Source organism: Urocampus carinirostris, chromosome 19, assembly GCF_059441175.1.
Source record: "Urocampus carinirostris isolate Australia breed hairy pipefish chromosome 19, RoL_Ucar_1.0, whole genome shotgun sequence".
NCBI classification, from domain to species: Eukaryota; Metazoa; Chordata; class Actinopteri; order Syngnathiformes; family Syngnathidae; genus Urocampus; species Urocampus carinirostris.
Window position 1 is genome coordinate 3,672,898 of NC_142367.1, and position 13,866 is coordinate 3,686,763.

General features: G+C 40.5%; 1 protein-coding gene across 2 annotated transcripts in view; it reads left to right on the top strand.

The window, feature by feature from the left end:
• vti1a (vesicle transport through interaction with t-SNAREs 1A) overlaps positions 1-11,387 on the top strand; it is a 276,275-nt gene extending 264,888 nt beyond the window's left edge. For both annotated transcript variants that reach the window (XM_088323629.1, XM_088323628.1), the window contains exon 8: positions 10,665-11,387. Coding sequence is in view for 1 of the 2 variants with exons in the window: in XM_088323628.1 (XP_088179754.1) it covers positions 10,665-10,758 (94 nt within the window). In the remaining variant the exon portion in view is untranslated. The remainder of the gene's footprint in view (positions 1-10,664) is intronic.
• Positions 11,388-13,866: the final 2,479 nt, after the last annotated feature.

Here is a 13,866-nt window from a genome sequence, read left to right on the forward strand (position 1 = left end):
GCAAATAATACACACTGTACCTTTAATTTTCATACTGTGAAATCACTGTTATATTCTATTGTAAGACCTTGTGTTTCACCCGCACCCAATCTTTGAGTTATTTTTAAAAAATTAAATAAAATGTTCATTAGGAACTTATGAATATCAAATATCATAATGGTCATACGGTAATACATTGGGTGAAATTTGGCTCTATGCAATCACTTACACATGATTCAATCTTTTTTTTGATTTGTCACTTTTTTGATTATTATATTTCAAATGTTTCAATGTTTCTGGCATTATACTAATTTTTATTTAATTTGCTACAACAGGTGTGGGCAAACTAGGGCCTGGGGCCACATGAGGCCCAGTCGGTTTATTAATCCAACCCATCAAACTAAAAAGCTAAAATTATAATGATAATAAATATAATAGTATGTAAAGTACAAATAATAAAACAATTTATTTAATTTGGTTCCACTCTTGTCCCTAGTGTCCATTCATGTTTCCTCATGTATTGCCAAGGTATCATTATTGAGACTCGGTACCGGCAGATTTTTTAAAAAAATCAATAGTTTTTCTCCTCTTTACCTTGTCCATTTTTTTTTATTATTATTAATTTGTTTATTGTTAAACAATTTAGAGTAACTCCAAAAAGCAAAATTAACACTAGATGTAGAACTATACGGCTAACTCTCGCATACTTAAAATGCTAACAAAACTATCACCTTCACTCCAATTCACTAAATCCGATGAAACATTCCACCTCGGTGTCACTTTTACCGGTAAACAACTCCTCCATTTTTTTGACGATAAGACACTTTGCTTCCTCTTTCTGAAATGATGAACATAGGCCTAGAGCAACCTCCTGGTGTTTAGTGTGAAAATATCATGTGAAGTCATATACACTACCGGTAATGAAAATGTAAAACTCAATGTTATAATTATGTGGTTATAATTTCACATACAAGTCACACCGGAGTATTAAAACCATTAAAAATTGTGACTTAAACAGTAACGTAAAAAGGTGCAAGCCAGCTCCTCTTTATACACTCGTCCATCTGCAGGGAATTTAGCGATGATCTCTAAATAATTCATTAGCGTAAACAGCCTGCAATTAAGCAGCGGGCGAGCGGCACTCTGCTTAAAGGGGGAAAAAAGAGTCAAGCAAATAAGTCAAATCATTTATCTTGAACTCTCTCTGGGGAGCAATCGGGGGAACGTAAACAACGTGGCGCGGTTGCGGCGTCTAAGGTCAACTTGTTTGTTTATGTCCGAGTGGGAAACTGCAAAGCAACTTTCAAGTCCGGCAGATTAGAGAATCTTACTAGTTTGTTTTCAAGTCATTCAAATCTGGTAAGGGCTATTTGGACAAAGATTAAACGTACAACTACAAAAAAAAAACAAGATAAAAAGATAGGATGCAAAATTGTATCTGGTAAAAAGATTTTAAATCAAGTTCCATACCACTTTTTCTAATTGATGGATATAGGTGTCATTGATACCGATACCAGCTACGATAAGACTGATGATTTCAAGCAAACCCTAACACATATTTGCCCCCTTTCCGGATTTCTGTGACTTTTGCATATTTATCATTTACAAAGATTTCAGATCAACAAACCAATTTTAATATCACACAGAGACAACAGAAGGAAATACAAAATGTAGTTGTGAAATGTTGTTTCAATTTATTAAGGCAGAAAAAAAAAAACATCTATGTGAAAAGTAATTCCTCCACAGCGTTGTGAAAGACTCATTACCAATTATTGTAAACGTTTGACTTCTGTTATCGCTGTTAAAGGTGGCCCAATTCCCTACTAGGTTCAGGGGGCAATTGAAGCTGTGCCTCTCCTACCTGCACCTCACCTCTGCCTTAGTAAAACAAATAAATATAAAATATATATTATTTATACGTATGAATGAAATTGTAAAGCCTTTGCAATGTTCTCCCGCATCCATAAAGTGAAGGAAACTTGACTTTCTTAAACTCCTTTCTATATTGTCTGTACACTTTTACTGTGCTTTTATAGTCGGGCGCATCTTATAGTCCGAAGAATATGGAAATCTCCAAGCTCCTTGTAAAACCAGAGCAGTGCATCTCGACTGTTTTCTGCCCCCCCGGAAGAAGAAATCCTCTATTACCTCACTAAGGGATCTGTTTAATTATGTTTTCATGGGGTCACTTGAGGGTGTGCTTCACTCTGTAGATACACTTCATATTCTATGCTTATATTCACGGCGTGGAGGCTAAATGTAAACGAAACACTGTGGTTTGGAGGTGCAAGTGCACTTAATTCTTTAGAAGGTTAAAATAAAAACATTCTGCGGTCAAACGCGCCCACTTGCTCCCTGACAGAGCCCTGCCGGTCATGCATTGTGATTTCTGGATTTTTCTTTTAGTTTATCTCTCTCACAGTGGACATGCACCTACGATGAAAATTTCAGACCCCTCCATGATTTCTAAGTAGGAGAAATAGCAAAATAGCTGGGTGTTCAAATACTTATTTTCTTTACTGTATATCTGTGAGTGTGGGCACATGTGTGGCACAATGCAAGATGTATTTGTTTTAGTTAGCGCGAACAAGTGTATGTTTGGCTCTGGCCCCTCCTCTCGTCCGTGTCCGTCACTCAAACCATTTGTGAGCACATTGATCTTTCCCTCCCTGGTTGGCTCTGCAGCTTATTCCCAGGCTCTCTGCAGGCGGAGCCAGGGCGGCTCAGGCAGCAATTGATTTTGATTTTCTCGGGCTTTAGGTGCTGAGGAGGAGGGCCTGAGAGATGAAACTCGGCGGCGAACTTTGTTCTTGGCAGACATCTTGGTTCGGTGCCGAGTGGGAGGAGCCGTGTCGACCAAATTTTGGAAATGGTTGCAAGTGTGCCATTTTCATCTAGAAATAAACAGAAGGTGTAGGATTCAAAATATATCCCTCTGGAAAGCAAGGTTTTTTTAAGCAGTAATCTGAGGAATTGTATTTCGTCTATGTGTAAGACTAAAGTGTAAAATAATGCCATTTTAGGGTGCTGGCAATCAAAAATGATAACACAGTGCTTATGGTTCAATAAGTCCTAACGTATAAAACAGTAACATTGTCTGAGTGCCAAAACATGAAATTCGGTGGTTGTTTATTTAACCATTCGCAAGGCTTTGGCGCAGCCCTTATGTGAGTATGAAACCTCTGTGAATTATATCAACATGATAGATCACCACTAGATGGCATGTATGGCTTTGACCAGGTCTTTATCAACAATTAATGCCTAGTTTCGTTACTGCTATTTACCGTATTACACCGTATGGCATTGTGTATTACACCATATATAGGTCCCGTGTTATTTTCGATTGTTCTCAGCTCAGGGATGCTGCTGGAAAAGTGAATTTCCCTTCGGGGATGAATAAAGTATCTATCTATCTATCTATCTATATGGCAGGAGGAAATGCCTCTGAAATCGTCAGGACAGAGAGGGATGACGTCAAGTCTACGTCCGCGATCGTCATAACAACCCGAATCATTATATCACATCACAGGAAACTTCGGGGGCTGAAAAGTTCTCACAAAGTTCAGTGCTCTTGCAATAAAATGTTATTTAGCAAACAAAGTATCCTTGGAACTTATTGTTTAGATATTCAAGGTATCACAATTCCTTTCCTTTGTTTTTTTTCCACAATTAGTGTAATATTGTCCGGAAAATTCCCCATCAGCATTGGGGTTGCCTAAGGCTTTCAGTTTTATTTGCTTTAAGTTTGCCCCTGATAACATCCGGCTAGCTTGCCGTGTCCATTAGTAATTCCCAGCTGGGTTCCTGTTTGTTAACGTGGACAATTTTCTTTTTCGGTTCCCTGGCTGCTTAATGCGTGTTTTGGGTCACCTAGCCTGGCAATAATCGTCCCGGTTAGCCACCTTGACCAGTGACAAGCCTGCCGTGTTCATTGGATATTCCTGGCCGGATTCGTGTCTGTTGAATTTGCCGCTTTTCATTGTTGGTTTCTGGGTTGTCTGCCTGCCTTCTGCATGTGTTTGGTCGGCCAGCCGCCTGTCTTTCCACTGATCGGAGTAGGTTAGCCCTCTTCAGCAGCCGGCAAGTCTGCCGTGTCCTGGCTGGGTTAGCCCCGTTAGCTTTGTGTGTTATTTTTGCTAATTTGCCCCATTTTTGCTGCTCGCCATCTGTTGTACTGTTGTAGCACACACCTGTGACACAACGCCTAGGCATTCTCCACAAAAACTACCAAAATTTAGAACACTCTAAACCTATTCGAATAATTAACACGTAAACCATTCGGAGGAATGGCTTGCAAGGGGGCCTGTATTACACTGATGACGTTACAGTTTATGTTGAAAGTTGAAAACGAGACATCTGTCTTCAAAATGCATTATCTCTGAAAATTTAAACATACAGTCGAAATAAATAGATATTATGCTGAAAACATGTACTATTTTCTCACATTTCGCTTGTTTGAGAATTTGGGTATCATTCTAGGCCTGCAGCTTAAAATCCTGTGCAGGTTGTACCAAGACAAAACTGAGTTTACTTCTTATATTTGAGCTTGCAGCTTTTATTTGGGTGAGCTCTGTAGTTCAGAATTAACAGCAAATTGAATTCACTAATTTCACTCATAATGACATACAGGGAAACACTCTTGAGGAGACGTCATTTGGACGGTTCCTGCATAGTTTTAGCATTTGCTTCTTGGTACAAGCCTGACCAAGGTAGAAATTCAACTCACAAATCGAGGCAGCGCATGATCGGTATATAAGAGTGCCATGTAGGTCGAACCCACGTGAGCTCACAGTTAGGTGTACCCGGATATTCATTAGAGCTAACAAGGCTGCGGACGTAAGAAAAAAAGAGAAGAAGAAGGAAGAGGAAAAACGGGAGATTTTAAATTTTAATAGCACTGCTTGGATTTTGTAAATCTTTCTTGACAGAAAAGTCCTCATTATCTTCATGTGGTCTCTAAGGGGGCCTCTCTCTCCCCCCGCAGCTAAACGGACCTCCGTCCATCAGAGTGCATTTTTTCGTTGCGGTTTTGTCTCTGAGGAGGACCGACTTTTTTTTACTCCGTGTTTTGAAATCAACATCCGGGTCTCGGGACTAGACTGGTAAAAATAAGCACTGGAGAGATCAGTTTGAGGTTTTATGACACTAAAACAAATAGAATAAATACAACTGAATATTTTAGGCTTTTGAGAACATAACACGACCCTAATGATTTCTCAAGTGGACTTTCAAAATGGATGACAATTATTTATATACACAGAAGTTAATGGAAATTCCCAAGGTACCAGCTTTACACCATTCCTTTTTCAGACTGAATCCTGAAGGTGGTTTGATCGGACTTAAGTAATGGTTTCGAAACAAGGTGCAAGCAGTTATTTTGTCAAAATGTAAACATTTAAAAAGCTGCGGTGAGTGCATAGCCCTGCCAACACCTACCGCTCATCCAATCAAATTGCTCTGTGTGCTTGGCTCCCGTTTCTGGGTATTTACAGATTGTTCTGTGGATTTTCATCATAAAGTGTCAACAGTGAACATACACTTTTTAAGGAGCGTCTATAAAAAGGATTCTTTAGTGACGTACTGCTAAAACTGCTGTGGGAACTGTGCTCTCTATACATACGCAACCAGAATAGTGTTAGGTTGGCTATGCATGCACCACAATCGAATCTGCACTTGCTAGAAATGGATCGTCTTAGAACATATTTGAATAACCCGAATTTTGTTGGAGCCATATGTACTCATGAAAGAGCCCTATCTGGCTTGTAAGCCATAGGTTCCTGGCCCCTGGTTCAGATATTGGAGGTATAACAAATATATTTATAAAATATAATATCTTCTGCTTCAAATTTATCCTGTTTTTCTTGGAAGTTCTTGAAAATAAGTCATTTCAAGTAACTAAGCCATGTTCAACTTTTGTTTACTGAACAATGGTAAAAGCTAAGAGCATATTTTAGTTTTTTTTTCATGTAAGATGAGAGTTCAAGCTTTCTTTGGATATGTCCTATGCCTGTACTGCTACATTTTCTGTGAGCCTTCAAAAATGAGTCAAAATCGTGCAATTTGGCTGGCACTGGCACCTTCCGTTTGAAAGAAATGCCTGGCATTGAATGTGGTATACAGAAAATATGGCATATCATTTAATTCATTACCATATCAAGTCAAATCATCTGCATTTTTTTTATATAGCGCTTTTCAAGTCAATGACTTCCCAAAGCGCTTTACAATGTGCTCCACATTTCCCAATAGCGGCCTTGCAGCCATGTAAGGCGCTAACCTGCTTATTGGGGGGTATTAGGGGTTCAGTGTCTTACCCAAAGACACTTCGACATGTAACGCGGACGAGCCGGGATTCGAACTGGGATCCCTTGATCCCAAGACGAGCGCTCTACCTCCTGAGCTACTGCCGCCCCCGTCATGTTTATTTGTATAGCCCTTAATCACAGAAGTCTTAGCGGGCTCTATAGACCATATACAGACATCATCAACATAAAATAGCAGGTCAGCTCCCTGAGGTCAACATTGTTCATAAGCTAGTGGGTTTTAGGCCTAGATTTAAAGTCTTGCACTGAGGTTGCAGACCGAATCTCAAAGAGCAGAGCATTCCACAGCAACGGGGCCCAATTGAAGAACGTCGTCGAACCTATGAATTTCTTCTTGGCTCTTGGGATCACTAGTAGACCAGCATTTTCAGAGCGAAGGCTCCGAGCAGCAACATAGAGGGAAATTAAATCTGAATGAAATGAGTGGGCAAGTCCTCGCATAGTTTTGTATATAGCAACATTACCTTAAAAGCACATCTTGGACTGACAGGGAGCCAATGCAGGTCAGCCAAAATCAGAATAATGTGATCAAACTTTCTTGTCTTAGTTAAAAAGCCTCGATGCAGCACGGTAATCAAGCCGGGAGGTAACAAACGCAGAAGTTTTAATTTCTGCATCAGGCTAGGGCAGCAAAGTATTTTTTTTTACAATGTTGGGAACATTGAAAAAAAATGGTTTGATAATATTTTTATTGTGTAACTGAAAGGACAGATTCGGGTCAAATGTGACACCTAAATGTTTGACTGAAATGCTCTAGGTGATTGATAATATCAGAAAATTTATCATTTTTTTCAGTGCAACCCTCCTTGACTCTATTTACAAAACGGATTGTGTGTTTGGAAAGCATCATCAAATTTTGGAGTGAAGGGTAGAGGGGTTCTTTTTTTGGCAACGGTCGAGTTGCACATCCGGAGAGGATATGCTCCTCTCTTTTGGACGCCAAGTGACACTGATGCGTGTTTTTGCTGAGCGGGACAAGCTCGGCTCGCCAGCAAAAGTCTCCAGCTTGTAATAAAGGAAGAAAGAGAGAAAAAAAAGCCGAAAAAGTTGAGGTGTGAAGAACACGCTACTCGTTGATCCCGTCTTGACACGTGGCGAGACGGAACACAACTTATCAAACCGCGAGCGTCCTGCAGCCTTGACAGGAGGGGGACGCCCGTGTGGTCAGACGAGACCGCGTTTCCACTCACTGATCAGTTTAATGGTTTGCGTTTCCGGGGAATAACACAAAGAGCATCCACAACAGCTCCCTTCACTTCTGCTCAACATTTTTTCCCTTTTTTTTTAACTTTTTGAATGAACTCTTTTCTCCACCAAGATTATCAATATCGATATAATAACTCAATTTAAGGCAACATCATTTATTATTTGACCACTGAATGTCGCTGTGTTGTTTAGTGCTTGGGGCGGGAACTTTTTTGAGCCAAAGAGCAATAATTTTCTTTATTTTTTTATTTTTTTTGAAGGAGACAGACGCACCATTTATTCTAAGACAAAATTAAAGTACAACGCTAAACAGCACATTTCGTTTCACTGTGTGATATTTGATGGTCTTATCTGAAAATGATCTGATCTGAAAATGTATGAAATACTAATGATGCCAGAGCTTGCGTCCCATATCAATATAAAAATACCCCTTAAAATGTGTCTTCCTTCCGCAGTTACTTAAGAGAGTTGAGGCTCATTTTGACCGTCGTTCTTTGCGGTTTCAAAACAAGATGCGAACAGTTATTTTCGTAAAAATGTCACAAAATACTGTAGACGAGAAAACAGGCCTATTTACCTTCGGTGCGGACGGCGCTGGGCATGGGAAGAACCAGTGCATGCACCCATTCCTACCGCTCACCCTATCAAATTGTTCTAGATGCTTTGCTAGAATTTTCGGGTGTTCACAGATTGTTCTTAGGGTTTTCGTCATTAAAAGTTTCAACAGTCAACATAAATGGTTTAATGCGCTTCCATATAAAATATTATTTAGGGATGTACTGTAGAACCAAAACGGGGTCTGTTGGTGTGAAACAGTGCCCTTTATATAATTGACCGAACCTCACATGTTGTCAGTGTTGTCTTGGCTTCACTTGTGCTTCATTCCGCTTTGCATGTAACAGTGTGTAAATAATTGTGCATGTTCTAATTTATCTCAAGGGGAGATGTACTCATGAAAAGAGCCATATATGGCTCTTGAGGCTTAGGTCCCCGACCCCTGGTGTAGTGCAACTAAAAAGAGAGATTTAAAAAGTACAGGCAAGAATATAAAATACCGAGACTCACATATACATTAGGCCAACCCTTAAAGATAGTGTTAAAATAGAAGGTTTTTCTGGCCTGGAGGAGGGAAATGTCTTTCTGAAAAAAACTGCTGAGTCCGCAAAACCCAAAAGTGGTGAGTTGAGTTTGTGTTGGGATTTTCACTTTTAGAGTGACCTGCCTGATTGCTTGTGAAAGATTGTGATCCTGGCCAAACTTGTTCTGGCCTTGGACAGTAGAATGTCTTTCTGGGAATCTACCTCACTGCCTGTAATAGATGGTGTTGATATTCAATGTTTTAGCCCGGGGGCGTGGAATTTCTTTTGGGGAAAAATGCTGAGTCCCCAAAACCAAAAGTGCTAAGGCATCTTTTTAGGGGCATTTTTATTATCTAGGGTAACTTACCTCACTGTCTGTGAAAGATGGTGGTCATATCTAAATTCCCTCCCCCTTTTTGGGTGGACAGACAAACAAACAGATATGTATACTAAGGTCAGAAACAAAAACTTTATCACCACCCTCGCTTTACTCGCGGGTGATAGAAAAATAATCCATAATTTGCGTGGGCTGGTCTCACTTAGATTAAACAATCATATAAAGGCGGGTGTTCACACCTACCACCAGAAGGACCCAAACCACCACACAACTGTGCTCAATTAACCTGAACCCCTTAAAAATGACATTTTGATCTGCAAGGTTTGTTTGGTCTTTGTCAAATCTTTATTCTTCTGACATTGTCAACCTAGTTGTCATATCACTCCCACTATCACGCCAGGTTTGTTTCTGTTTTCGTTTTTACTTAGGTTTTGGTCTTATTTTCTGGTTCAGACATTTCCTTGTTTAGTGAACGCATGTTTGTTTGCTACTTTGAATGTTCTTCAGTTAATAAATACCACACCCTCCTTTTGATCACCCCCGCCTCCAGTTCCTGCCTCCCCCATCATCTACCACCAAACGTTAACAGCGGAAGCCCCAAACTATCCTGGAGCCACAAATGGCCCGAGGGCCTGTAGTTTGAGACCCCTGCTCTAACCCCATCCTCACCTGTTTTGTACATGTCAGTCAGAGGAAGTCCTGGCCCTGCTAAAGACTCAACAGCAGCGTCTCCTCCCCCAGGTGGCGCACCGACGCACCAGCACCATAGGATTTTAGCTTGTGCGCACTTTTTCAAGAACATTCTGGAAATCAAGACGTAAGCACGTGTTTGTGGGCAGCGGGCTGCTCCGGGGGTGACCGAGCGCACCCCCGTTGATAAATGACCACCACTGGGAGGGTTATTCATCTCCTGCTTAGAGAAGTGGACAGCGCGCACCCCCGCCAACCTCGGCCTCTCCTCCACATGTCAGCAAATGTGATAATTCTCTCATTTGTCAGCGGCAGCCAGTGTGGAGCGTTTTTTTGGGGGGAGGCACAAATGCTTTGGCGCTCGATCTGTCTTGTCAAAATGTTACCACGCGCACCCCCTGTCCTACTTCGCTATCCATCCTCCTCCAAAGTCAGGCCCGGTCAAAATGTTCTTCTGTTAAATTCCATCATTAGTTTGCTGTTTTATGACTTCCAGCGTACTATCAAAACACTTTTCTTTTTCTGCTTTTTTTTCGCCAGATAAACTTTCAGACAGAAGTTTATGCGCTTAGCGCTGACGTTTAACTTTGGTTTAGGCCGTGATGGGCTTTCAGAGCCTGCAAGGCCCTTTCTGCTGACCTAGAAATAATTAATAATTCTAAATTGTAACCCAATATAAAGGATTCACAAGTGTGCACTAAAAATAGCTAATCACTACTTTTATACAAGAAGGGCAGCCCCTGAGTAAAAACTAAACTAAGAGAGTGTAAGTTTCCATTGGGAAGAGGGGTGTTTAAACAGGTTTAGAAACTGATATGACAAGGCCAAGTCTCGTTTGACTACAAAATAAAGCACAACCCATAATAATAATAATAATGAAGCTTTGCTATCCAATAATGAAGAAGTTCATATATTATGACTAAACAAACAAATTTATAAATGAAGAAACTATATTTGCATATAATATATAAATATATTGTTTCAAGTTTTTTGTTTGTTTGTGTGCCTACCCTCGCATGATATGCTCAGTGTTTCTTCTGTGTTTCTCTGCAGGGTCATCCAGAATCGCATACTGGTCTTCGTCCTGGGAGCCTTCATCGTCCTCACCATTATTCTGGCCATCTATTTCAATCTTCGGGGCCACTGATTCCTCCCAAAACACACACATTTATCGAGAGAACAACAGGCACCGCACACACACCCATGATTAATAGCGACAAAAAGCGTTGTTATGCTGTAATCAGGACAAATGGTCACCATGAATCAAGCTTTTCCAGAAACTGACAAGGACTTTTCTTTTTCCTTCCTCGCTCTTGTCGTCTTATGGCTGTTTTGTCGTCTTTTCTCCTCCGTCACGCTCTGACGTCCGTCTCCGGGGACAAGAATGAGTTGATCTCAGCCCCTTCCATTACGGACGAGAAAAAAGCTCGACGTCCGGGATACTAACATTTGACTAGAATATTGTTCTTGAAATTTAGAATTTAACAAACACTTTCATTGTTTTGTCAATTCAACTTTCTACAGTGTGTACTAATATTGTATAGCTTGGAGATGTTTAAAGTCACTGATTCTGTTATTTATTTATCAAGACATTTAAGTGTGTAATAAAGGAATGGTAGTAGCTGTTTTCTCAAGTTTTTAATTGATAATCAGATTGACCGTGCTAAACACAGCAAGACAAAACGCTCTTTCCAATTTCCCTGCAAATGTGGCTCCATTTTTATCACGTTTTGGGCTGGAGTATTTTGTGTTACAATAAAACCATTTGCAAATGTGTCTTGAAACACTGATTTTTTCATTACAAATAAAATCGTATTTATTTGTAAAGCACTTTTCAGACAATAAATTGCCATTCAAAGTGCAGTATAAAGACATTTAGTGTAATCAACTAACCTTTATTTGTATAGCTCTTAAAACAGTGTTCCCCCTAATTGGCCCCCCTGAACTTTGTGACCCTCTGCCACATTTCAGACTTCAGACATCAAGATATCAAACTGTAATTTTTTTGTGAAGCATCAACAGTAAGTGGGACACAATCATGAAGTGTAACACACCTTATTGGATATTTTAAACTTTTTTTAACACATAAAAAACCAAAAAGTGGGTGTGCAAAATTATTCAGCCCCATTGAGCTGATACTTTGTAGAGTCACCTTTTTCTGCGATTATAGCTGCAAGCCGCTCGGGGTATGTCTCTATCAGTTTTGCACATCGAAAACTGATATTTTTTCCCATTCCTCCATGCAAAACAGCTCAAACTCAGTGAGGTTGGATGGAAAGCGTTTGTGAACAGCAGTTTTCAGTTCTTTCCACAGATTCTCAATTGGATTGAGGTCTTGACTTTGACTTGGCCATTCTAACACCTTGATATTTTTTGGGGTGAACCATTCCATTGTGGCTTTTGCTTTATGTTGTGGATCATTGTCTTGTTGAAAGACAAATCTCAGTCCCAGCCATCAGGTTTTCCTTTAGAATGGTCCATCTTCCAATCAATTTTAACCGTCTTTCCTGTCCCTGCTGAAGAAAAGCAGGCCCAAACCATAATGCTGCCACCACCATGTTTAACTGTGAGGATGGTGTGTTGAGGGTGATGAGCTGTGCAGCTTTCACGCCAAACATAACGTCTTGCATTGTTGCCAAAAAGCTCGATTTTGGTCTCATCTGACCAGAGCGCTTTCTTCCACATGTTTGGTGTGTCTCCCAGGTGGCTTGTGGCAAACTTTAAACGACACTTTTATGGATATATTTAAGAAATGGCTTCCTTCTTGCCACTCTTCCATAAAGGCCAGATTTGTGCAGTATACGACTGAATTTTGTACTATGGGCATATTCTTCCACCTCAGCTGTAGACCTCTGCAGTTGATCCAGAATGATCATGGGCCTCTTGGCTGCATCTCTGATAATCCCTTCCAGGATGACAAGGCTGCAATGGATGTTGCAAGGGCATCAAAAATCAACACACAGACATCATTAACATAAAATATAGGTCATTCATAAACGATATGAGTGCGTTTTAATCTATATGTAAACAGTTCCACTGAGGTTGCAGATCGAATCTCAGAGTGCACAGCATTACACAGCACCGGGGTCCGAATGGAGAAGGCCCTCGAACCCGCGGATTTCTACACTTGACTCTGGATCTCCAGTAGACCAGCATTTTCTAAGTGAAGGCTCAGAGCAGAAAGATAAGGGGAAATTTGATGTGAAAAATATGTGTGGGCAACTCCGTACATAAATCTTGTGTAATAGTGTACAATAAGACAATAAAATTGACTTGACTAGGGATGGCATTAGATGGCTTCAGGGTTTTCAGCCATTGAACTATTACAATAATCTAAACGACAAGACACTTCGGCAGAGAGAAATTCTTGGGTACTTCGTGCTTCGATTATTGCTGGTTCACTGCCTCGCCGATTTTGAATTGAATGGTCATTAATACGAACATATCGTTTATTGTGTTCTGAGCATTCAGCACACAGCAAATGTAAACACAGAGCCAGATTAGGAAGAGCTTGGAGTGTTGAGTGGGCTTGTCTGTCTCTGTGCACGACTGTGATAGGCAGGTGTATGCTGTCAGTTGAACAGCGGGGTGGGCGCAATGGGTCCATCCAAAACAAATAAGGACAGCTAGCTTTTAAAGTAATGAGGGAAGTCAGAAAAACTCAAAGAAATGGTGATCACCAATGGGTGCTCTGTGAAATATTATCGGGTTCGGGAAAATTCTGTGATGGCTTTTGGAGAGAAGGCAATAGCCAGGCTGTGCGTCCGGCTTACTGCTACGGCTATGTTTACAAGCAATACCTGCTGAGCCTGTATCTCACCAAGGCCAGATCCATTACTCATGAAATTAATGACCTGGAGCTACAACTCTTGGAAAACTACATTTGGGACGGTTGTATTTCAACCCTCGTGACAAACAGCTACATATTATGTACATCTTCACTCTTTTTGTATTACTTTTTGTATCACTTGGGAGCTCACCACTGTTTGACTGATACAAAGCTCTAATAAGTCCATATGAAATATTCACCTAGAAATTGTATGTATATGCAATACAGTTACATTAGCGTTCTCTATCGTCACATCTAGGATATGTACTGTCCTAAGGGTCAGGGAAGGAATACATAAACACTTTAAGTTCACTTCCAAATCATGTACATTGTCATAAATTGTGTAACCAAAAAGATGCATGTCACGAGGGTTAATAATCGCTGAGACTTAGCTTAACTCAATGCCCAATGCTGGCGTGCAGCTAG